The sequence below is a fragment of the Thunnus albacares genome, chromosome 1 (genome assembly GCF_914725855.1).
Source record: "Thunnus albacares chromosome 1, fThuAlb1.1, whole genome shotgun sequence".
NCBI lineage: Eukaryota > Metazoa > Chordata > Actinopteri > Scombriformes > Scombridae > Thunnus > Thunnus albacares.
In genome coordinates, this window is record NC_058106.1 from 37,975,764 (window position 1) to 38,002,890 (window position 27,127).

The 27,127-nt window shown below is 36.2% G+C and overlaps 1 protein-coding gene and 1 long non-coding RNA gene across 2 annotated transcripts; both read right to left on the reverse strand.

Moving 5' to 3' along the window:
• Window positions 1-10,657: 10,657 nt before the first annotated feature.
• Window positions 10,658-19,911, reverse strand: LOC122987100 (NLR family CARD domain-containing protein 3-like). The gene is made up of 3 exons (XM_044358758.1): window positions 18,141-19,911; window positions 16,477-16,650; window positions 10,658-11,244 (listed from the first exon to the last, which is right to left on the reverse strand). The coding sequence occupies exons 1-3, from the start codon at window positions 19,817-19,819 to the stop codon at window positions 10,995-10,997; spliced, it is 2,103 nt and encodes a 700-aa protein (XP_044214693.1). The 5' UTR covers window positions 19,820-19,911; the 3' UTR covers window positions 10,658-10,994.
• Window positions 19,912-19,943: 32 nt separating this feature from the next.
• On the reverse strand, window positions 19,944-25,329 carry LOC122987811. Its single transcript, XR_006404612.1, has 3 exons — window positions 25,262-25,329; window positions 20,995-21,309; window positions 19,944-20,019 (listed from the first exon to the last, which is right to left on the reverse strand). It is a non-coding gene; the product is annotated as an uncharacterized LOC122987811 (long non-coding RNA).
• Between the last annotated feature and the right edge of the window lie 1,798 nt (window positions 25,330-27,127).

Here is a 27,127-nt window from a genome sequence, read left to right on the forward strand (position 1 = left end):
AATATCATATTATATATACTATACTTTATCTGTACTATACTATGTCTGTAGTAGTTCTTCACAATCACTACGGTCTCAGAGCAAATGAGACAAACTGGTTTTCTTTCATTTTATTAGTTAGCTAATAACAATACAAAGTTAACTAACTTAATACATTAATGTAAAGTTAAAATTCTTAAAAAATACCTTCCTACTAAAACATGTGTTGCCACTTTTGACTGGAGCTAAACTCAGATTACACTCTCCCTGTTCAACTTTATTAATTAGTTTTTCTCTATGGGCTCTGTTGTTGAGTTGCCAGTGTTCACTTTTCCTGTTACCTTTTGACTCCCATAACATAACACAATTAAAAGCAATGAAACAAAATACAACACAACACAAATGTAGCATCTTCAAAACAAATCACACAGACTGTGGAAAGAAATTTCTTCTTTCTCCAGTGATAGCATATACACAGTGACCCTTACGATTGTGAAAATAAGATTTCAGCAGCTTCCAGAAACTAGTGCCACAAAAAATCAAGGACAATGCACCATAGAAACAGGAGGGTACCCTGCCTTTTCCTCCTGTTTGTATGGTACATTGTCCTATCTGGAATGTGCAAAAGTTGACATTGTAATATATTTTGTAAGCATATAACATGCTATGCTCAAAACTAGCTGCAGTGCATTTTATGTTAAGAGTTGTGTACATTTGAATACTGTTGTGAAGTTGAGTAAAGTAGTGTATTATAATTGCAGCCCACAATATAATAATAATAATAATAATAATAATAATAATAATAATAATAATAATAATAATAATAATAATAATAATAATGTTATTTATATAGCACCTTTAAAAACAGCAGTACAATGCAAAGCAAAGACATGAAACAGAAAACAATAACAGATCTGACCTTAAAAAGATGGTGGCCAAAGACAAAGAAAGACAATAAAGAGATGATAAAAAGTTTAAAACACAATGGAAAGATGATCAAAAGACAACATTACATAAAAACAAGTCTGTAGAAATGGGTTTTAAGAAATGATTTAAAAGAAGTGATTCTGCGAGCCTTATCTCCTCAGGCAGGTCATTCCAAAGTCGAGGGGCCCTGATGGAAAAAGCACGGTCACCTTTAGATTTAAGCCTCGACTTTGGAACAGCCAGAAGGGCCCCACCTGAAGATCTAAGGCTGCGGGCTGGCTCGTACCGGGTGAGCATATCTGTTATGTAGCTTGGAGCTTCAGACCCAGATGTGCTTTAACAGTGATCAGTAAAATCTTAAGATCACTTCTAAAACGAACAGGGAGCCAACGGAGAGAAGCCAGAATCGGGGTGATGTGATGTTGTCTGTTAAAACCAGTTAGAAGCCGAGCTGCTGCGTTCCGAACTAGTTGGAGGCGAAACAGGGATTTTTGTGGGAGTTGCAGTAATCTAATCTGGAGAAAATGAAAGCGTGGATGATTTTTTCAAGGTCGGACTGGTGGAGCATTGGCTTAATTCTGGAAATTGTTCTGATTTGGAGGAAGCAGGACTGGACAACTTTGTTAATGTGTGGTTTGAAACTTAGACCTGAATCAACCAGCACTCCGAGATATCTGGTGGTGGGCTTCATGTAGGTGGATGGGGGACCAAGACTGATGGGGTTATTTGGATTAGGGGGACTGAACGGTATGACTTCTGTTTTTGAATTTGGCTTCATATGGTCTATGATATCAGATAAAAATGACAGTGATATAGGTTTAAACTTACTGAAATAACAGTGAATGTTCTTGCTGGTATGTAAAACATGGGCTGGGGGTGGGATTTATTGCCTTATTTCCATGACCTTATCACTAAAAAATTTTAAAACTTCTCACACGTTTCTTGTGATGCATCAGTAAAATGACAAGGGGAGGGGGTGGTGACTGAGTCTATTATTTTAAATAAAATCCTGGGATTGGAATGATTTGCTAAAATTAGATCTTTTAGCTTCTTTAACTGCCTTTTGATAGCTGGTCATTGCGTCTTTCCAGATCTTATAAAATACATGTAAACCTGTTTTTTTCCATTTGCGTTCTTTTCTCCTACAATCTCTCTTTAATTCTTTGGTGGATTCATTTAGCCAGGACTGCAGTTCTCTCTTTGACTTTTTATCCTTGTGGGGGGCGACAGAGTCCAGAACAGACTGACAAGTGTGATTAAAAAGAGAGACCAGCTCCTCTTTATTAAAATGAGGATTGAAAGTTAAAGAGGCAGTAGTAAAAAGCTCAGAAAACTTGCTAGCAGACATAGAGTTAAAAACATGACGGCGGATGGGTGTACTGTGATTAAAAGGAACTTGGGCTCATAGGCGTCACAGGCGTCACATGTTATGGGTGTTGTGACATCCGCACTTTCACAGAAACATAATTCCATCCCACCACACTTTTCCCTGAGGTAGTCATTGATGAAACTAAACTGAGTTTATATGTCATAGTTTTACTCCTTCTGTTAAGGAGTAATGTGTGTTTTGCATTTAATATAAGTTGAGTCATAGTTTGTATTGTGTATTAAAGCTAGACCACAGTAATATTACTATTTATTACTGAGCTTAAAAAGGGTTCAGATGGCTGTAGCTGTGGCCTGTAAGAGCTAGTTGCTCACTCTCTGCACTCACTAGCCTCAAATCACCTGCTGATATGATTTTGTCCTGTTAGCTTTGAGGAAGACTTCAGATGAAGAGGGACGGCTTGTTCCCTGTGGGTGTTGGAGAGGAACTGACGCCTGCTGATACAAAACCTCCTGGACAACTTTTGGTATTTAATTTCCCAGTTAAATACAATTAAAGGTTACCTTTGGATTCCTACTAAAAGCTAAAAAAAAAAGTTTTTAAAAAAAAAAATTGAAGACAGTCTAGGTTGTACTAGTCCAAGGACTCAGAAATGACTCTTTACTGATACTGATTTGTTACCAGCGTTCAATTTGTTTTGCATCTATAACTATCCATTTCATTTTAAGTGTAAGTTTCCTTTCATTTCATGTCTGTAAGGTATGTGAGGAAGTAGGAAAAAGATACTCTGTGATTATCTTAAGCATAATAGGGATAGCAATGCTCCAGTACAGCAATTCATACAAATAACTGGATGTATGTGGTATTCTGCTACCAGACCCTAAATAAATTCTGCTGAGTTGTTACACTCATATGGTCTCAGTAATTATTTTATGGTAAGCTGAAGCAGTGGTTACAACTACAGTAGTAGAAAAAAATGTTGAAATGCATGGCATTCATTTTGATTTGGCATGTTGAGACTGGAACAGGGCTCAAAGGTGGGCTGTTGCCGTGCTCATGTCCCACCTCTAGAACCCCCACACTTTTAAAATTGCTGCTCCACCCCTGCTTGGGTTAAAACCACATTGAATAAAACCGCTTTGTGATCAGACACACAGATATCCTTAATCTCAAAATTGTCGGGGCTGAGACCGCTGTACAGAACTAAGTCAAGAATGTGATCCTTGGAGTGTGTAGGTTCTTGTGTTGCCTGTGTGAGGTTAAAATATTCTAAAGTGTCCATAAAGTCAGTTACAAACGTCTGAGAAGGGCAGCAGATATGGATGTTAAAATCACCTAAAATGAGAATCTCGTGATACTCTGACATAAGGTGGGATAGTAGCTCGGCAAACTCTTGGATAAAAACATTGTTTGGTTTTGGTGGTCTGTAGATTATTAAAATGATTACAGGCTCTTTAGAGTATACCATAAAACCAAGGTGTACAAAAGAAGTAAAATTATTAGTTAAAATGGGAGTGCATTTAAAATCATTTCTGTAAATAACTTTACTTTACTTCAATAAGAGGACTGCAATCTCCCTCAGATAACCATTTATTTAGCATTCTAGCAATATTTTATATATTTTTTTGTTTTTATGTTACAACAGTTGGACTGTAAAAATGCAGATAATGTCTACAGTAAATATAGTATTTAAAAAAAATTCTTTGTAGAATAACTAAAGGGTTTTTTTACCATTATTTGATGGTAATTGTTTTTTTTAAACCTTTTTTTTAAACTTTTTTTTTTACATTAAATTTATAGTAAAAAAACTGAAAGTTGCCTTAATTTTACATTCAGTAATAAATTCAGTGAAAAACTATAATATTCCATTATATTAATTTACAGATTACAGCCTTTATTTTATGGTGAATATTTTTAATAAAAGTATAAGTGTTTTTATGGCATTTACACTTAATGTAGAAAAAAACAAAAAAACTGTAAAATAATACAGTAAATTTCTGTGAAATAACTTTTTTTTACAGTGTAGTTCCACCCAAGGCTAAAGAAGTTCATTTTAAAATGATGAATGAGATTTACCCATTTAATGACTTCTTACACCAAAGGTTTATTTTAGATTTAAATATTTGTACTTTCTGTAACTCAAATATTGAAACCATCTTTTTTTCTCTTGTAGATTATTAACCTTTTGAGATGCTTTTCAATATTGGATAACCTATAATGATCAAAGTATTCTGATTCTAACATATCAAAATATAAAGTTTGGTCTCCAACTGGAGAACAAGACAACTGAATTTGGGAATAATAATTTAATTATTTTAGCAAAAATATTTCATTCACAAATGTCGCTTTTTAAAAACAATTCCTATATTTGCTGCATATGTTAATGCGATAATACTATATAAAAATATGTGAAATGTTGTAAAATTCAAAAAGCCCTGTACCTTTATGAACATATGTGCACCTTAATTCCTGATTGACCACTTGTGTTTTTTTTTATTTTTCATTTTTGTTTTATAATTTTTTATTTATTTATTTTATTATTGTTGTTGCTCACTCGGTTTCTTTTTGTTGTGAACTGCAGTCCCTTGAGTATGACATTTACCTTTTTGATAAAAAATTTTTAAAAAATCACTACATGATCTGAGTCAACCGGGGATGTGTGAGCGGGTTGCATTCTTGGACAACTAGGCACAGCAACACCACTTGGACAAACCACATGTTGTCCCTACACGATCTGAGTGTCAATTTGTGAAGATTTTGGACAGAAAATCAAACCAAAAGCTTTCACATTTTCTGATAAAAGTTTGTAACCATTTTAATTTGATGGTACCATCCACTGGATCAAAGTCAATTGCATTTAGACTCCCTTCCTCAACAGATTTCACAATATCACCTCTCCTTAAATAATGATACTTATTTTTCCATATAAAGTTGAAGTTATCCTGATTAATATTCTTGATTATTTTTTCTTCTTGATTAACTTCCATTATTATTTAATGGTTGGATGTTTAGACTGTTTGTTATGAGGATCACTAATAATTCAGCCACAATAATAAATAATAATGGTGAGCTTGGGCAACCTTGACAAATACTTCGTTTTACATTAAATCATTTTGATGTTCCAAATGGCAGAGACACTGAACTATTAATATCATTATATAACAATTCAATTATCTTTATAGACTTTTTCCCAAGACCAAAATATTCGTGTTTTTTTTGACAAATGGGTGTTCAACCATGTCAAAGGCCTTGTAAAAGTCAAAAACAAAATAACTCCATCACCTTAAATCAAAAGTCTATAATCTAATAAATCTAAAACCAATCTTATATTGCTATCTATAGACCTGTCTCGAGGAAAACCTGCCTGCTGCTGTATGTCACCGCTTTGTGTCTGTGCGCCCACCATATTGGGGTGGTCAAGATCTGCTGGCAAACAAATACAATGTATATTGAGAAATACAGACTTCAGACTTCTGAACCGATTTTCACAAAATTTGGTTTGTTATAAACATGAGAAATTTAACATGATACTAGTTACTTGTTGGAAATAAATTCTGTAACTGGGGGCGGATCCTATCAGTTCTATGCCAAAACATTGAACTTCTGAATAGCCACAGCTTCCACTGGGACATGCAGGCTCTGATCCATGAACAAGCAACATCAAGTGTAAATTATTTAGAATTTGCTTTTTAACCAAAAATGTAGATTTCTATATCTATTATATCATTATAAAGCTACCTGGTTGCTTGTTATTGTAGTTATAATTAACTCAATTCATCAATAAAATAAACAAGACTATTTTTGTTCCCCAGACTCCAGTTAAGAGAAGAACATCCAGTCAGTTCATCCATGCACCTCGAGACACAAATGATAACTCCACTTCTGTCGGCTGGACAGTTGCCATTACAAAAACAATGTCAACTCAAATATTTTAATTTCATTTTCATTAATTCACTTTAGACACTGACACATAAACACAATACTATAATATAATGATACAATACAATACTAATAAAATCTAATAATACAATACAATAATATAATGTAAGATTTTATTAGTATTAATATTTATATAAAAATAATATTTAATATTAATAATACAATGTAGTGCCTCAGTTGTTTGAGACCAGTGTTCAGATATACAGTCCAGTCATATGTAAACATAAAATAATTGGACCCTAGTACAACTAAGTAAATAGTTCCCTGTCTTGGACAAACTCAATTTCTCTCCATTGCACATTTGTCAGCAGCATGTAAACACCTTTCGTTCTAAGGATTAATTTTCTTGAAACAATTTTACAGAGCTTCTTTCTTAGGCTACCACTTTGCAATTGCAGCGTACATACTCACGTGTCCATTTAGTTGCTTGAATTGAAGCTTACATTGTGTACAAGTGTACATTGGTGAAAGGAAATGTAACGACAAAGTAATTGGTAAAGTTTTAAAATGTAAGTTATTTTCTGATTTTAAAACACCATCAAAAGAACAATAGATAATGGTACAATATTAATAAATAAACATTGTAATTATTTTAAATGACCAATTCAAACTAAAATAAAAGACATTCAGTTTAAAATTATGAACAATATTTATCCAGCAGCTGAAACCTTACAGAAAGGATTTCAATTTGAAGTAGATTCTTGTGGTTGTTTGACAGAGCCTGAAAACTATTGAGCATTTATTTTTCTCTTGTTTGGCCACATTGCAATTTTGGCAGGATGTTTACAGCCGGTTAAATATCAAGACTGGCAATCCTACATTTGATCTATTTCAGGTTTTAATTTATATGGATGATCTGCCAAGGAAGGTGTCAGAAATGGTAAACATAATTATCATTATGGGTAAATATCATATACATAAATGCAAATGGAAAAACAGTAAACCCTCCTTAACTTGTTTTAAAATTGAATGTAAAAACTATCATTTGAACTATCATTCATAAAGATGTTATCCAAGAATAACCAGTCTATTCATGAATTATATGAAGTCATGTCTAAGTCTCTTGTATTTTGAATTATAGTCCTTGTTGCTCAAATACCTTAAGTTTACATTGTATTACATTATATTGTCAAACCCCCAAGTGTTTAAATGTTTTTTTTCTTCTTTTCTTTCTACTGATTATATTATAAAATGCATATGTGAGTATTTATATATATATATATATATATATATATATATATATATATATATACACACTAACTATATTTATAACTGAGAATATACAGTTTGTATGTTTCTATATGTATATTTTCTGGCTTGTATTTACTGATTACTGCAAGCTATTGTACCCTTCTTGTGTTTGTAAATTGAAATTCATAGGAATGAACAGGGCCCTGCCTCTGACGCTGTATCCAGCTCTCTTTATACATCCATGATGGTAACACTAGATCTGAAAACTCTCACAAGATTTGTACACATTGTGTGTCATTGTACAAAATAATTATGTTTTATGATCTGACAACACTGTGGTTAAGGTCTGGTTGGGTTTCGGTACAAAAACCACTTGGTTCAGGTTAGGGTCATGGTTTGTGCTAAAATCATCATTCTCACAAGATCTTTCGCAAATCTAGGGTTAACATCTAGACACGAACCGCTCAAAGGGAAGAGGAGAGTACCTGATATATAATCGGAGGTGAAAGAAGTGTTCAGCTCCTTTACTGAAGTAAAAGTAGAAATACTGTAGTATTAAAATACTCCTTTACAGGTAAAAGTCCTGATTTCAAAATGTTACTTAAGTAAAAGTACAGAAGTATTATCAGCAAAATGTACTTAAAGTATCAAAAGTAAAAGTTCTCGTTATGCAGCTTCTTTTAGAGTGTCATATTATAATTATTATTACTATCATTATTTTTATTATTATTATTATTATTATTATTACAGTGTATATGTTTTTATCACTAACAAATAAGGGTAAGAACATTTTAATATTGTAGTTCATAAATGTGGACCTAATTTTAGATACTTTGGGTAGATTAATAATAGTGCTGAATCATAATATATAAGTGTATCATATGTCTTATAATAACAACAACAACAACAATAATAATAACAACAACAACAACAACAACAACAACAATAATAATAATAATAATAATTATTATTATTATTATTATTATTATTATACACTTTATTTATATAGCACCTTTTTTACTCAAAGTGCATAACCTTTAAAAAGAAAAGAAAAAAGAAAACAATTTAAGACACACTTAGAATATTGAAATATATTATTTTATGTAAAATCTCAATCTGAAAAGTAACTAGTAACTATAAATAAAATGCAAATAAATGGCAATAGGCAAATAAATGTAGTGGAGTAGAGAGTACAATATTACCTTCTGAAATGAAGTGGAAATATAAAGTAGCATCAAATGGAAATACTCAAATAAAGTACAAGTACCACACAATTGTACTACATAAATGTACAGTACTTGAGAAAATATACTTTCTACCACTGGGAAGAAGTATTCAGATCCTTTACTGTATACAATACAATACAGCATTGTAAAAATGCTCCATTACAAGTAAAGGTCCTGCATGAAAAATCCTACTACAGTAAAAGAGAAGTTTAGAGGGAAAAATTACTATTTGGTGGAGCTGTTAACAACTCATAAACATCTGAAATGTGACCCAGACTACAAACTGCTTTTTGTAAGATGTCAAAAGCCAAAAAAGTTGGAAATGACTGGTTTCATCTTTAACAATGTGTTGTATTTTAAAAGCTTGTTATATTATCCATTGTGTCAGGAAAGTGAAGATGCTTTCAAAAATAATGCCATGAATATGGTGCCATGATGCCTCATGGTGTGATAGAATAAATGTGAGAACCATAAAAACACTCTGGGCTTTCGCAGCTGGACAGATTCTATTTTATTAACACACGAATAGAGCTGCATGCTGCTCATTGGATCCTGACAGTAACAACAGCAAAGTCAACTGAGACAAATCAATGAATCATGTAGAAGGAAAAATAATTGAGTATTTGAGTCTGAGACAGATCTGCTTCACAGTGCAGAGTGTATGTGATGTTTGATTTCAGCAGCTGATCTTCAGTCAGCAGAGTTTCTGTACACAGGAGAGACTCTCCCTCCTACAGAGGACACAGAGACACTGAACCAGACCAGAGTGTAAACCCAAACCCCAGAAGGCCAGCAGGACAGTCAACATACACTGCCACTCTGTTAGGAACAGAGGAGGAAGAGGAAGAACAGGGAGAGGAGGAGGAGGAGGAGGAGGAGATGGATGTTACTGTCTTATTGTGACAGACAGAGTAAACAGCATCATCAGAGCAGTACAGACTCCAGGACTTATCATTCCTTCCAAACAAACCATCATCACTGTGTTCTTTCATGCTGATTTCTCTGTAAGTCACTGATATATAAACTCTTCCTCTCCACTCGACCTCCCAGTAATAGCAACCAGTCAGAACATTTGTACACAGCAGCTGAGGCCAGACATCAAATCTGTCTGGATGATCAGGATATGACTGATCCTCCTCTACATGTGTCACTTTCCTGTTGTTGTCAGACAGTTTGAGTTTTCTGTTTGTAGTGTTTGTATCCAGTTTCAGTTCACAGGCATCTGATGGAGAGAACAAGATACAATACAGCTGCAGTTTATCATCTGTTTATTTATTACCAACTTTACCAACAATCACTGAAATTAAAACATTCAAACTTAAACTATCTCCATGACAACTGAAACACTCCATCCACTGAGGAAGGGCATGAGCTGTGACTGAAAGCTTTTGGGATACAGAGTAAGTGGACCTTTTGATGAGAATGAGTTTTTAACTTAAACTTCATTCCAGCTGTGTCTAATGTTTGTCTTAATGTAAATTCAACAGTTCAGTTAGAACATTAACAGACATGACAGTGAAGATGTCCGTAACATTCATGTTTTTCAATAAATATTGGTGTAAAGTAAAGGTCTTTGCACGTCAAGTCTGTTATTTTCATCTCAAAATGTCATCTGTTAGAAATAGATTTTTGTCCGAATGTTCCAAACAGCTGAAGTCAGTATGTATGAATGAAATTTATCTGCAGGAGAGACATGAGTGACATTTTGGAGCAGGTAGCGCCACCATGTGGCCATTTATAAAGCATTTCTCTTCTCTGCACGCAGCACCCCCTGCTGTATGTTGGTGTCATACAAATACATTTTAGGTTAGTAGTAGGAGAGAACTCTCATGTTCCTGCTGGAGGCTGCAAATGTTGAAGCTCAGGGTTTAATTTTCCATTCTGTTTTTACTTTGGCGGAAGAAATTCCTTTAAAGTTAAATAATGTTCAACAGTATATCTAAAGATAGTAAGAAGATTAAATGTAAACAATTACTGATGTTTTATGTAAGTTCATATTTTTCATTCCAATGATGTTCACCGTGTGATTTCAGTAATTTGATTAGCCAACTTAGCGTCTTGCATCATATTTTTGATTTCATGTCATTCAGTGTTTAAATATTTAATTTGTAATATTTTTAAAAATGTTAAATGTAAAGAAAATCATGTGCAACATTTCCTGAGCAGCAGATCTGCTTTGTATGTTCCTGAATGTAGAGGACATGACAGTAATTCTGCGTTGTATACTTTGTTATTCTTTCAGTTATACTAGATTTTCAGGACTTTATTCACATTGAGTCTTCACTGAAGACTAAATGACAGAAACATACATCCTGAGTCACATGTTGGCATGAAAGGAGTTTTACTTTCTGTACACTTGATATTACAACACTTCAGCTTAGACAGTACACAAAATCTTTTTAGTGTCAAAAACTCTTTATGTAAACTAGAAACCGGGGGGAAGCCAAAATATTACTTTTAATAAATAGTAATACAAATAACCTGAGAGTTTCCAGCCTGCATTGTGGACTCTCCAGTCCAGCAGACAGCAGCTTCACTCCTGAATCCTGCAGGTTGTTGTTACAGTATTCCAGCTCTCTTAGATGGGAGGGATTGGACTTCAGAACTGAAGCCAGAGAAGCACAGCTGATCTCTGACAAACTGCAGTGACTCAATCTGAATAAAGAATAAATGATGTCACTTTGGAAGACAAAGTTAATGCTTGAAATGTTTCAGTGTTTCATAATAAAATAAATAAATGGAAACTCCAAACACCTGAACCCAAATGGATGCAGGTTAAAAACTGTCAAATAGAAACAGTGACTTGAACTCTGTTGCTCCACCAGTGATTCATTCTATATAAACTAATGTTGTGCAGCCAAACACAAGTAAAAGTGCAAAAAGACTAAAGCATGACACATCTATATTTTTAGGCCTACATGTGCAAAACTGTTGAACAAGAATAATATAAGACCTGCATCTCTTGCAAGGGCTTCATTATTATGCAAATTTACGAAACATAAATGCATAAAGCAACACATGGATTATCAGAACCTGCTGTTTCAACTTTATCACTGAGTACAGACAGTAGAAACTGAAAGTCTTCTCATTAGTTTATCTACACTGTTTGTATTTTGACAAAGACATCAGTCTGATACCTTCAGACAGCTGCTGGCTGGTGCTCCCTGGCAGATAGAGACAGAGTGATTACAGTAGAATCTGCACACTGTTCAGTCAACTTCCATGGTTTCACAGCATTTAGTCAGAGATCATATCTCGTTAACAAACACAAACTGAGAGCTCATATCAGTGTGTGGAGCCTTTTTTCAGTTTTTCACCAGCTCTTTCCACCCTTACCCTTGCATCTCAAAATGCTACTCCTGTCACCTAGCAAAATTGACAGCTGTAGCTGCCAATCGGGACACAGCTAGTAGAAATGGAGCCAGAACTTTCAATTTTATTACTGCGGCAGCCCATCCAGGTCCTGCAGCACCAGCGGGGACTCCCTGCTCGGCTAAACCAAAATATACATAAACACTTTTTCTAGGGCCTCATATTTATAAAATTTAATTTAAGACATTTTAGGGACATGTCAACACCCTGTTATTGGCTGTTAAGACTGCTGTAAATGAAATAAACAATGTATTTAACAAATTACTTTAATTCATTCATTCAATACTTTTTATTTTTCAAGTAATCGCAAGTAGAGACAAGAGCCTGTACATTCACTCTCTGCTCTCCTCTCCCCTGCCTCTCTCTGCAACCTCATGTCTTCCTTCATGAGGTGAAGAAGCTCATCCTCTCTCTCTCTCTCTTTCTCTTAAGCAGTTCTGGCTTCCAATAATGGGAGGATGTAGTATACTCATTCTGCAATTGGAACAGCAGTGCTCCTATTGAGAGCAGCAGTTCAGCTTGGCTCATTGACAAAGAGATGCAGTAAATTATGTCATTCAGTCTGTAATGTAGCTATAATAAATATCCAAACTGTTTTGTAGCTTAATAAAATAAAACATCTGGACTGATATGATATCTGATATCTGTACATATAGAGCCCCAGAGGCAGCTCTGTTGTTCTGTCTGGTAAAAACATGAAGCTTCATTTTACATTCAGACAAACTAACGTGGCACCTACAATTGTTAGAATTCATCTGTGAGACCGACATTTATCGTTCAAAAGGAATTATATGTCAAAATGCCACAGAGACATTAGAGCTAGTGGTAAATTACCAAAGAACTGCACAGATCAGTTCATCAGATCATGTTCTCTCTGGGATGACGAAATATTGACCAGCCAATAATCTCAAGACTCAGGCTGCAGATTTACAAACAGGTGTTACTTGGATAAACTGACCACATAGTGGGAATACAAATGTTCACTTTCTCGCCTGAAAAAAATATTACAACTTAATAAAGTAACATATTAACTGTCCTACAGTGAAAATTACATCAGCTTAGCCAGGTTCAAAATCTCTGCAATTGCTGCTGCTGGTTGGTGCTGGTTGCTGCTGCTGGTCACAGCCTGGCTCCAGACTGTGGCAAAAAAGGGAAGTTATATGGGTATTCAATACTACAAAAGTAAATTTATTTAAAACAAAGTAGACAAACAAAAAAATAACAAATAGGTAGGGTTAGTCTGTAAAATCAGTCATGTAGGGAGTAGATGAGTGAGTGTATGCTGTGTGGGTGTTGTATGGTGAAACAAAGGAGAAAGAACCAAAATGCAATGCAGGATTGTGTGGGGGAGAGAGGGGAGCTGATTAGCTGATTAGCAGGTGTGCCCCATCCTGCTAATCAGTGTGTGCTCAGGAACCTGCCCCTGCAGACAGAGAACACAGCACCAACAAGGAGCGCAAAGCAGAGGGGCTGTCATAGTACAAAATGCATTCTGGGATAGTTAGGGCCATGAAGGATTCATCCATTGGATCCTCCAAAAGAGGGCTGCATCTCTTGGCTGCAATTGAAGGAGCCTCGGAAATGGGACAGCTTCGGTTGTGCCACTATGACACATTCGGTCTTCAAATGCAGCCTTTGAAGGATTCGGCCCCTGAATTCAGACACATCTACAGACTGAAACTATTCACATCATGGTTCATGGGACTGTCATGACTCAAGTCAGCTAATATAGCAGTTAGCATCTATTTTACTTTTAAATGTAGAATCAGATGCACACAGTGCACACTGTAATAACTTAATTTCCTCAAAGTAGACATTTTACACATCACGCTGCTCTAACGGAAACATTTACACACAACACAGTGCACATGTACATATGTTTACTGAGTAAGTGTGCAAATACAAAGAATTTCAAGAATCAATTATTGATCATTCTAAAAAGAACCACGATTAATCAGAAAAATCTATTTTTTGTCCAGCCCAAAAGTTTAGAAGATGAAAACTCCAAACACCTGAACCCGACAGGATGCAGGTTGAAAATTGTCAAATATAAAAGACAAATATCACTGTTTCAGAGGTTCAGAGTGAATTATCCAGTGTAGATTTTTCTTGTTATATGAAGTTTTTAATTGTGCAGTTCAAAATTACTTTGACATTGTCAATAGACTAAACCATTGAAGAAGAAAATAGACTTTATCATTAAGATACTCAGTGTGGATCAACATAATATCAGCTCTATGTCTGCAATTTAGTGACAACACAACTGTCACATCATGTTAATCTCAGCACAGAGGTAAAAAATGGTGTCAGACCTCAGAGTATCCAGTCTACATGGTGGGCTCAGAAAATTACACAGCAGCTTCACTCCTGAATCCTGATCCTGAAGCTTGTTGTAGCTCAACTCCAGCTCTCTCAGATGGGAGGGGTTGGACTTCAGAGCAGAGGCCAGAGAAGCACAGCTGATCTCTGACAAACAGCAGTGACTCAATCTGAATAAAGAATAAATGATGCAGATAAAAGTCAATTTATAATGCAATCAGATGTGTTCAAGTTTTAAATGTGTAATTCAACATTACTATGTCCTAATCAATGAGATTGCCCCTAAAATGAGTAGAGTGACTTTGTCATTGTGTTATTGTGGATCATCATGTCAGCCTGCTACAGACATCATCCAAATGTCACCACAACATTCAAACAACTATTCATGTCAACATTGAGCCACATTAGCCCCTCCCTTGATGTTCCCTCTGATACTTTCTTATCTGCCAAAGAAATTAATTTGCATCATTTCTCAATGACAAAATTCTTAACATCAGGCGCAATGTCCCAATTACTAACTTCACTAATAACTATGACATACTTCTATACCACTGCATGTTGGCAGTCACATTTCTCCACTGTAGACTCCAACGATCTCACTGACCATATAAATTTTATTTTTTGACTCCAATAAAGTAGCTTTGCATGATTCACAGTTCAAAAAACTCTTTATTTATCTTATACTGGCCTTTTATGCGTGGGGTCATTAATCTGTCTGGTTCATGGAGGGAGCCATGCATTGTCTGGTAGAAGAGAGACGAGGAAGACAAAGTCAAGTGACGTAATTCCTGTCCTATAAAGTGCATTGATGTAGTGATTAATGCAGAAAACTTCAGGTGGTTAATAGTTGCTGCACTCAGGTATTAGAGGCCACAAACTCTCTTTCAGTAACTCCAAAATTATAAAAACATGCTGGCATGTGGCATGAATCCCTATGTCCCCGCATGATGTCACAAAGGAATTCCCATTGAGTATGGGATTTCTTTCTTTTTTCACTCCTGTAGTCCCTTTAATTGATTGAGATGAAGATAGCTGGTCTTTCTCCAAAGTTGTGTTCAACTTGGTTGATAACAGGATAAACAAATATATAATGCATTATTTTGTTTTCCCATTTTTTGTGTGAATTAAAAAAAATGAAAATTCACGTACTTCTCCCATTTTCATCTTCAAATCAGCAAGTGGAATAAAAATTAAACCAAAACTAGAAAACAACTTGTTTTTCGCTTATTGTTATATCTTATTGTTTCTGCTCCTTCCGCATCTCAACACACTGTCTTTGGCTATGGTTATAGCCTAGATAAATTGGATAGATTGATGGATGGATGTAGTACAAAGGTACACAGATTTAACACCCTGTCTTGTGAATTCTGTATAATGTTTGATAAAACTCTGCCAATATATCAAGTCTGGACTTGGATTTTATTTCTTTTATTGTCGTGTGGTTTAGTGTCTGGTAACTGGATAGGTGGTATCTGGTAACTGGAAAGTGGTGTACAGTTTGGACGCTGGGTGTCTAGTAACTGGATAGTTGGTGTACAGTTTGGGTGCTGAGTGTCTGGTAACTGGATAGGTGATGTACAGTTTGGGTAGGGTTTTGAATAAAAGGGCTCTCCATAGTTATGTATGTACATACATTATGTTCAATTGTTAAACATTAAGATCAACAATAGTATCAAACAGTCAGTGAACTGACCTCAGACTCTCCAGTCTACAGTGTGGAATTCTCCAGTCCAGCAGACAGAAATTTCACTCCTGAATCTTGCAGCTTGTTTTTACTCAGATCCAGCTCTCTCAGAAGGGAGGGCTTGGACTTCAGAGCTGTGGCCAGAGAAGCACAGCTGATCTCTGACAAACTGCAGTCCCTCAATCTGAATAAAGGAGATAAATGATGTAATTAAAAATGCATTTATAATCCAATCAAGTGTGTTTGGGTTTTAAATGTGTAGTTCAACATTACTATGTCCTAATCAATGAGCTTTTGCCTAAAATGAGTAGAATGACTTTGTCATTGTGTTATTGTGGATCATCATGCCAGAATTCTACAGACATCATCTAAATGTCACCACAACATTCAGTCACCTATTCATGTCATTCATGAAAATTAACTTCATGGATGTAAGTTGTGTATGTACATAAATTATGTTTAATTGTTAAACATTAAGGTCAATAATAGTATCAGGCAGTCAGTGAACTGACCTCAGACTCTCCAGTCTACAGTTTGGACTCTCCAGTCCAGCACACAGCAGGTCCACTCCTGAATCCTGCAGCTTGTTGAAGCTCAAATCCAGCTCTCTCAGATGGGAGGGGTTGGACTTCAGAGCTGAGACCAAAACCTCACAGTGAGTCTCTGAGAGCCAACAGCTAGAGAGTCTGTCATGACACATATATTATGACATATTTTATCATGAAAGAGGAAACTTTATATTTACTTAATGCATTTGATGACAAAACAGTTTGACATTCCCTATTTTGATTAACATTTGCTCTTCACATCATGGTTCAGCTAATCTTTAAAAAAAATTTTTTTCTGGGACATTTTATTCCCTCTAATGGAAAGCGACAGTTGACAGATAACAGGAAACAAGTAACGTGACAGAGTGCACTGTGAACTCAGTAGCTACACATTTCTCCGTTCTCTATTTCTCTGTTTTGCGTCATCAGGTTAGGCTAATCCATTGTTGCTAAGTTTGGAGCTAACCCCCTCCACTTTTCCAGCACTTGGGGAAGCAACAGATGTGACTTTTTAGCATTTAATAACTGACATACTGTAGTCTGTACTGTACATTTACTGCCAGACTGACAACTAACTACTAATTTTTTGCTCTGCTCCACTCGCATCCACTGTCACTTCCTTGCCGCTCACCCTTTCTCACTCACTATGCAAACGTACTAAGCACTGCCCTATTCCTGACCAAAGTTATGCTAGTTTCCCAGGCAACAACACAGAAGATGACTCACGTATTGCAACAGCGCTGCACAGAGACTCCCAAACGCTATTGATTTATGAATGAATGGATATTTGGTGTTATTTTTGGCATTAAAAATATTCTTTTGGCCTGGTGGGGGTTCTCATTGTTATTATTATAGGAGAAACACTGATTCAGTAAATGTTCAGTGAATGTTGAATACAGTTAGACCTAGCAGTCTCCATTAGGTTGGGTGAGTTTAAAGTTGTGAAAACAACGGGAGTGTTTTGAATACACCCCTGTTTCACAGGGAAATTGTTAGTCTGTCCCTCCCGCCACAGGAAATAGTGGACTAATCCTGGCAAGCTACTGATGTAGCACTTCAATTCTCCTTATGAAAGTATCACAGCAATTATTCGACCAATGAGAATTTGGTTGGATGAGAGCCTATCGACCAACTAATCGACCAGTCGACCAGGAGACTACAGCCCTATAAAAAACAGTGTCTGATTAGAACCTAGTCATGTAATAATAACTTTACTGCATTCACTGATAACTATAAAATACTGATATATTTGTGATAAAATGCTGCTGTAATAAAATCTCAACCACAACCTCTAAAGTCCTTTATTTGTTTTACCAGGTTTGAATGATGCCTATGTCACCCAAAGGAGGAAAAACTGTAAAGTCGAATAATTACTAGAAATAAATAGAACAACTGTTAATTAACTTAACAGCTATAAATATAACCAACTAAAAAATCAACATTATTTACAGTCACAGCATTTCAAACAGCTCAAGAGCATCTGTGACTAAATTTAACTGACATATTATTTTGGCTATAAACAAATGGAGACCTAATTTAATAATAAGAACATTATCATATTATTTATATTTGAAGAACGTAGCTACTAATCTAAACTGATTTATAATGTTAATCACATCTGGACTTACTGAGCCTTTTTGCAGTTCCTCACAGCTGGGATCAGTCGCCGTTGTCCCTCCACTGATGTGTTGTACTTCTTTAGGTCCAACTCATCCAATACCTCCTCTGACATCTGCAGCATGTAGGCCAAAACTGAGCAGTGGATCAAAGAGATTTCCTTCTTTGATCTGTTCTCTGACTTCAGGAACTCTTGGATCTCCTGATGTACTGAGCGGTCATTCATCTCCATCAGGCAGTGGAAGATGTTGATGGTTCTGTCACTAGAAATTCTGAAGGTATTCATCTCCTTCAGGTTGCTGATGATTCTCTGGATGATTTTTGGACTGTTCTCTGTCTGACCCAGTAGGCCTCCTAAAAGACTCTGGTTGGACTCCAGAGAGAGGCCATGAAGGAAGCGAACAAACAGGTCTAGGTGGCCATTTTCTCTTCTGAGAGATTTCTCCATGACGTCCATCAGGAAGTCATCCAGAGATGGGTAATCATGATTACTGTCAGGTAGGTCACGGCTATCATTGTTTCTGAAATAAGCAGAAATTTTCTTGAGGAGAGACTTTGGTTTTGATTCCCTGTGTTTGTAGTCTTCTCCCAGGAAGTCCTCCAGTATCTCTGTGTTCCTGTTGGTGTAACAGTGGTGCATGTAGACTGCAGCCAGAAACTCTTGAACGCTCAGATGAACAAAGCAGTAGACTGTTTTCTTGAAGATCACACTCTCTCTTTTGAAGATCTCTGTACAAACCCCATAAACTGAGGCCTCTTTGACATCAAGACCACACTGCTCCAGGTCTTTTTGGTAGAACATGATTTTTCTTTTCTCCAGATGTTCAAACGCCAGCCTCCCCAGCTTTAGAAGAACTTCCCTATCAGCCTTCGTCAGCTCCTGTGGATTCGTCTCATGTCCTTCATCATACTTGTATGTCTTCCTTTTTGTCTGAACCAGCAGGAAGTGTGAGTACAGGTCAGTCAGGGTCTTGGGCAGCTCTCCTCTCTGGTCTGTAGTCAACACATTCTCCAGAACTGTAGCAATGATCAAGCAGAAGACTGGGATGTGACACATGATGTGGAGGCTCCCAGATGTCTTGATGTGTGAGATGATTGTGCTGGCCTGCTCTTCATTACTGAATCTCCTCCTGAAGTACTCCTCCTTCTGGGTGTCAGTGAAGCCTCGTACTTCTGTTACCCTGTCAACACATGTCAGAGGGATCTGACTAGCTGCTGTAGGTCGGGAAGTTATCCAGATGAGAGCCAAGGGAAGCAGATTCCCCTTGAAGAGGTTTGTCAACAGCACATTGACTGATGACTTCTGTGTGACATCAGACACGACCCTCCTGTTCTTGAAATGCAGTGATAGTCTGCTTTCATCCAGGCCATCAAAGATAAACAAAACTTTACAGTCAGTGAGCTTCTCTGCTGTGACCTTCTGTAAAATTGGATGGAAATCATGGATCAACATGAGAAGACTGTACTTCTCATCTTTGATCAAGTTCAGCTCCCTGAACGAAAGCAGAATCACCAGACTGACATCTAGGTTTTCCAAGCCTTCTGCCCAGTCCAGAGTGAACTTCTGTACTGGGAAGGTTTTTCCAACACCAGCAACACCGTTTGTCAAAATGACTCTAATGTATTTCTTTTGGTTAGGTAAGGCTTTAAAGATGTCGTGACACTTGATTGGAGTGTCATAGGAGGTCATCTTGGAAGCTGTCTCAAGCTGCCACACCTCGTGTTGGGTATTAACCTCTTTACTCTTTCCCTCTGTGATGTAGAGCTCAGTGTAGATACTGTTGAGGAGGGTTTCACTTCCTGCTTCATCAGTTCCTTCAGTCACATGTTGATATCTCCTCCTCAGACTGATCTTATCTATATCTGAAACCTTCTGCAAATCACCATCTGCTGAAAGAGGAGAAAACTATAAATATGAACATCTATCAGTGTGTTTACATGCGCTAGGCTAGTCAGAGAAACCAGGTTACATGGGTAATCGAGGCACATGTTAACACACACATTACAGGTTACTGTAAATCTGTATGTAAAAGCAACAAATTAGTGATCAGATTTCTCCTTTACACTGATCTTATTCTGAAAGCATTTTATCTGTATTGGTGATAGAAGATGCATGTTAGTCCTGACTTTTTGCTCTGTTTTGCTCTGTGTGTCTGAGTCAGAAGTTTTCCTCACGTGAATGTGTCTGAATTCAACAAACAGTAAAATGTTAAGTGATGGAAACCAGCTTATTTAGACTTCTAGAGGATATTTTATGTCAATTTAAGTTTTAGTTGGACTTTAAACACAAGGATTTGTTAAGTACATGTTATGTGTATACATGACAGAGAAACTGACGTTCTCCAAGAGAGACATGGGGAAATCAGGTTTTTCCAATCCCCAATCCCCAATACAGTAACCAATAATTGTAACTTTGTAGGACCACCTGTCAGAATTACATCACTGTCCACCTGGCAAGAGTTCATTCATGTTTTCCAAAGTTAGACCCACAAATTTCAATAATCCAATGACAAGCCCCAAATTACCCGAGGTGTGAAACCATCCTCCAGAAGGTTCTGTATATCTCAGAGGAGATATAGCCAGATTTGCTATGTGCATCACTTCAAGTAGTTATGTCTGCATCATTGTTTGATCATTTAGTCTGACTTCATTTGTGTCTTTCCTATTACATTTTAACCCCTGCAATTTAGGCACTATGTGTTAAAAGGGCTATATCTCCCACACAGTTCTTTCTATGTTGATGTAAACCCACTCAAATTAAAGCTGAGACGTTAATGTAGTATCAATTATTTTATTTTAAATCGAATGTGCTGAAGCACAGAGCCTGAAGAACAAAAATGAGTGTGTAACTGTCCAAATACTTACTGTCTAGACTGTTTCTCCTCCTTCCTGTGACTGACCTTCTGCTCCTGAGCCAATGTTTGGTAACTTCCTCACCAGATCATTCCTGGTGATCTTCTTTAAAATACTCCTGATCACTTCCACAGCTCCAGCAATTTCATATTTCTGCACCATCAGGTCCACCACATCCTGCCTCTCTGCCTTCGACAGAGGGTTCTCTTTGATGGGTGTGATGTTGCCCACCTTTTCATTCTTCAGAAACCACTTGAACCTCTCAAAGTCATTGTCTCTTAAATCGTCCAGAATATTGAGGATGTCCATCGCCGTCATCTTGGCTCTCTGGTAAAATCAGAGAACATTGATAAGAGAACCATTGTGTTTCTGTCTGTCTGCCAGTCGGAACTCATTCTGTGATTCTACTGGATCTGACTGATTTGACAAAAAGCCCAGTTTGGCCGCAGTCCTTCAAGAGTCAGAGAAACCCAAGAGGATCTTCAGTAAAAATGTCTAACCACGAGTCTACTAAGAAGCTGTTCTGGAGCTTTCTATCAGCTCGAGTTTTCTCAGTTGTCATGGAAATGTATGTGTTCAAATTTACATTTGTCTGGCTTAAATGTTGAGAATGAAAAACAATAGCTGACAAAGCAATCTCATAACAAGGTCCATTTAGTCTTCTGCTTTCACAACTAGCCTGTTTGTTGTGGTTCAGTGAACTCTGATGCGTTTACGTGTTTTGGTTGGTTCATAAATGCTTGGTGTGAAAGCTGTCAACCAACCTGAAAATGAAGGTCTTATCTCAGTACATGTCTCAAAGACTCAGTACATCAAACTGAGTATAAACATACTGTTGCAATGTTGTCCAATAACCTGATATTTTTGTTTAGTATATATAAAAAGTTACTTATTTTGGTCTAATAAAAACAATAATAAAGCCTTGAGACCTGCAGAAATTTAACTGTTTTGTGTCGCTCATGGATAGAGTAACCATATTAACCCTGAAACATCCACATGTAAATTCACATGTGAATTTTGACACGGTTCATTTATACAAGACTGCTAATGTTGAACCTTGCTTAAGGCCCTCATCTTTTCAGGTGATATCTTACTTTTATGGAATTTTCACAAACAAATGTTTAAAAGCCAAATAACAAAAAAAACAATGTACACTCTATGAATATGGGGTCATGTGCTTTTGAGCACCAATCAGGATTGAGCAGTATTTGAACAATCTCTGAACCCATCAGCTAGTGTCTGACAATCATTTAGCCTCTGGGGGCAAAGGCCAATATTTCAGGGCTTCAGTTGTAGCTGCTGGCTACACCAGATATCTGGGCCAAGACTTTCTCTTCCGTGTGTCATTGTTTACAGTCCAATTAGCAACTTGCTAAAGCAAATTGCAAGTGAATTGAAAATGTTCTTTTATTACATGAGTCAAACGCTTCTCCACACAATACACAAACATCAATACTTTTTGTATGTGTTTTAGGTCCAGACAACATTTCGGCCAATGCGTTCTGCCTCTTTCGCTCCCCACATGGACAGTTTATGGAAAACCAGAAACGGAAACGGAAACTAGAATGCTTCCAATACCAAAATCTTGCCCCTTGCCTACAGATTCTGCATTCATATACAGATATCTGTTTATAGAGATTAGTATTTCAATCACCATGAGATGACAATTGTCGAGTTGTTTATTCATGTACACCCCTGTTAATCAAATCTGGTCAAACCGGGTAATTTGAGTGTTACACCCTGACAAAGTTTTTTTTCCCAAACTTTTACGTTGATTGTTGCTGATTGAATCATAAATATTTTACGTCTTAGAAAAATATTTACACCACATTTTCAGGGTTTTAAGAGTTCAGAGCCAAAGTAACAACGCACACCACAGAAGGAAACACTAACAGCCTCCATGCAGTGAGCTCTACTATAAATAACTGATTAATGATGAACAATAAAAAGTCTTTAAACCAGTTAGGAGGAGGTATTCAGGTCCTTTTAAAGAAGTTAAAATAACAGTGTAAAATTCTCCACTACAAGTAATATTTGCGCATGCAAAATCTTAAGTATAGAAATATGATATTATGGCTGATACATAAACGTGTAGCTGATCATATGGAGATAATTTGGACTAATTTGTACACTATTTTGATCTATATAAATGTATTTTTTAAATGATCATATAATCAAGTTTGTAGGTAAAGTCCTAATGTGCAAAGTTAGTAGTTACTCCAGCTGTCAGACACATTTAGTGTGGTAGAGTGTACAATACTCATCTAAGAAGTGTATTGGACTAAAAGCATAAAGTAGGAGAAAAATAGTGCCCTCAAGAAATTGCCCTCAAGTACAGGACAGTAACCAAAACTATTGAGTAAATCCCCTCCAGTTTAAGTACACATGGTTTTCATTCACACACACACAAAGAAAGAAAGAAGAGTTTCCTCTCAACTCAATGAAACATGTAAACCATCTCCTTTGTCATCATTACTGAATCTGAACTGCAACATTTCCAAAAACATGTGTTTTGCACTCTTTAGCTATCTTTTCCTGCTCACACAGACAGCCAAGTTTAAATTAGTCTGTCCAGAATGATGATAAAAAGAAATATCTGCAAACATTTTGAAAATAGTATCTCAAACATGAAATAAACAATCGTGTCAGATGTGAACATTTTCAAAAACAGAGCTGAACTTGCTCCACGTATTCCTGTCTTATCTTACATCTGGCAGTGCAGCAACTCTCTCATGTTGTGACGATGTCATAAAAAGATGTTATTATTCATTTCAGTGGGAAGACCTGCATCAGTTAGAACTCCACCCATCATTATTCAATAACTCTGATTCTTTTACTTCATCAGTTCCTGTTACAGTGGGACACCCCGAGGCTAATCAGCCCTGTGTGTGTGCAGGCTGCTGTTTCCTGATAAAACTGATAAAAGATGGTAGTGAATGTTTCCTCATATAAAAGTATGCAGTACAGGTCTGATGGCAGTCCCAGAGTCTATCATGGTTGACTTTAAAAAAAAAAAAAAAAAATTAATATATAGATGGGAAGCAGATGGAGAGAGAGACATGGGGGGTGACATACAAAAAAAGGCCTGCTGCCAGATTCAAACCACCGATGTTGCAATTATGGGGCATGTGTCTTAACCAGTGGGCTACCAGAACATGCTGTGGTTCTACCGTAAATCCACCATTTACAGTTAAGTAAGGCAATGTTCCAGTCCTGACTAATAATGCTGATAGTAAGTTATTTCTCATTGAGCTTTTTGTGACATCAGATAAGATCAATAAACTCAGCTAGATCAGACTGTGATTTTGATGATAGTATGAAGAGTCTGATGCACGCATGTAGTGTGACTGTATCGTTTACAGACATTTTTATGAGTTACAACTTCACCTGCTAAATTAGGATCTGCTTGCTGTCTTTAAAAGCAGTGTGAATTGTCCAGCTAATACAGCTGCAAAGTGTAAGGAGCTATTTTGGACACGCCTAGTTCCTGCAGTAAAAATCCCATTTACTTTTTCCAAAGACAATGTTATGTGACTCATAGTTTGAGTACTGCTATGGCTTGGATTGTCATGAAACTCTCCTGGTTAAATCATCAGTAAAAAAGAATAACACCACATTAGAAAACATGGTTTACATGTCACTCAATGCAACAATGTGACTCATTGATGTGTTTTTATATGTTTTTTGACAACAATATAGTATACTGCAGTGCTGTAGTATTTTGGTGTCTAATAAATCTTTAAAGTCAGATCTGTTACTTCATGAATTGTATACCATTGTCTCACCAATACCTGAGAAAATATGACAAAAGGTGTTAACTAGTCGGAACACTAAGCATAACCTACTGTGATAGTAGTACATGAACTAGACCTTCATGTAGCACTGTAGTACTACAGTGTACACTGTACTAGTACCACTAACAGTAGCATTAATACTAGTAGCACTAATAATGACATAATAGTAACAGTAAAATAAAACAGTGACATAATAGTAACAGTGATACTAACAGCACAAGTAAACTAGTAACCCTGACTTTGAACTCAGAACACAAGATTCAAGACAAAAAAGTCTGTACAAGTTTCACACCCAGTAAATAGAGAACAGTAAGTTCTTTTTGACTTTTATTAAACTCTGCCACCTTGACACAGATCTGCTTGACTCAATCATGAAGCACAAAATATAATTTTTATTTATCCATGAGTCTTCCCTTTACAGTCCACTGGGAGACCGCCTACTCAGAGACTTTGAACATCAATAGTAATATGGTATTAACACTCACCCTGCCTTACATGTCCTGTTTTCCCTCTTTTGCTCCATTGGCTGTAAATGGAGTCTGATGACTGATTGCATAATTTTCCTTTCAGTGTTTCCTCGCCTCAGAGCTGCTCCTCCCCTCTATCTCCTGTAGCGTACTGTAGTACTGTGGAAGATTTAAAACGCCTAAATAAAAGAACTCAAACAAAGAAATAAAATAAAATACAATAAACATTATAATGTGTATTTCCTTTTTAGGTAGGTTTTTACAGTGTCTGTAATAACTGTCATAACTGAATAAAATATATTAAAAGGACAATAATTGAGTTTTTTGAGTTTAATTTAACTGAATGAATTATTTTTCATTGGGACATGAATTTTTATGCCACATTAAAATCAAACCACAACACAGAAAACAAAGTGAAGAGGTGTAAGGTGTTTCGGTGTTGTCCAGCAGAGAGCAGCATAGACCTGCCAACACTAAATGCAGCACTGTCATTAGTTGTCATGAGGAAGTGCAGGGCAGCTTTTTTGAAATGAAAATGGTGATTTGATTTAAAAGAAATGAAAGATAAAAGGTTAAATAACTGTCATTTTACCATTGATTTTCTTTTCATTATGACAGTAAAAACACATAATTTTAGGGAAATACATGAAACAATGTGTACTGTATTTCAACGTATTTATTTCTTTGATTTGTTTTTATTTAGATATTTTAAATCTTCCATACAGTACTGCAATGTTTAGGAGTCTGATAAACCTTCAAAACTGAAAAATAGAAAACAGTAATCGCTCTGAGTGAAGATATGATCAGAGTTTACTTCTCCACACACATCTCTTTGGCTTGACTTCCACACTTTTCACATAATACAAAGGTTCCTGCTTACATAACATTCTTGTGCAGCCTAATACTACAGTAATAGTAATACTAATAACAGTCATAGCACTTTTGATAGCAACAATAGTAGAAGCACTTTCATTAGCATTATCCTTTAATCACCATTAATAATTTAATTGATTGAAAATATATTGATCAGCAATGTAGAAAACAAGAAACATGTCAACGTGATAAATCAGCCAGGCCGGTACATTATTATCAGCCTCAAAAATCAAGTGACAGTCAGGCTATCTTAACAGTTGGAGTAACAGTAACAGAAGAATTAACAGAAGCAGTAATACTAAAACTACTATCACCGATACTCATTGACAATTAGAGAGGGAGAGTTAGAGTCGGGTTTAGTGGATCTGTATATTCTGCCAAGTGGGATATCAATCAGTTTGACATCCATACAGTCTAATTTTTACTTGCAGTATAGGTTGTTGTAAAGGAGAGCAACGCCGCAACAGTAGCAGGCTGCAGTAGTACAGTAATAAAAAGATACACATTCGATCTGCTTTATTTTAGATGATACTGATCATTTATACGTCTGGATCAGCTCAGGACATCTCTGAGTAGCAGTTGCAGAAATAGCAATATTAACATTAGCAGTAATACGAATATTAACACCGTAATAGTGATATTAACAGTAATGGTAAGTAACAGTAACATTAACAGAACCAGTAATAGTAATATTAGCTGTATTAACAGTAACAGAAGCAGTAACAGTAAAACTACCGTTAGCATTAATAGACAGCAGCAGTGAAGTAATCCTAACAGTAGCAGTAGCTGTATCATGAGCAGTATGATACAGTAATGATGGTAGTAACAATGGCATTAGTATTAACTATAGAAGTGACAGTAAAATTAACAGAAGCAGTAATAGAAATATTAGCTGTAATATTAACAGTAGCAGTAATATAAGCATTAACAGTAGCAGTCATAGTAATATTATCAGTGGCAGTGATATTAACAGAAGCAGTAAAAGTTATACTAACATTAGCAGTAATAGTA

Excerpts from the sequence above, each read along its gene's own strand:
- LOC122987100 (XM_044358758.1), bottom strand. The coding sequence starts at position 19,819 with ATGACCTCCTATGACACTCCAATCAAGTGTCACGACATCTTTAAAGCC. Across the intron at positions 16,651-18,140 it reads AGGAACTGCAAAAAGGCTCA|ACTCTCTAGCTGTTGGCTCT; the intron begins GTAAGTCCAGAT and ends GTGTCATGACAG. Across the intron at positions 11,245-16,476 it reads TGTAGACTGGAGAGTCTGAG|ATTGAGTCACTGCAGTTTGT; the intron begins GTCAGTTCACTG and ends TTCTTTATTCAG.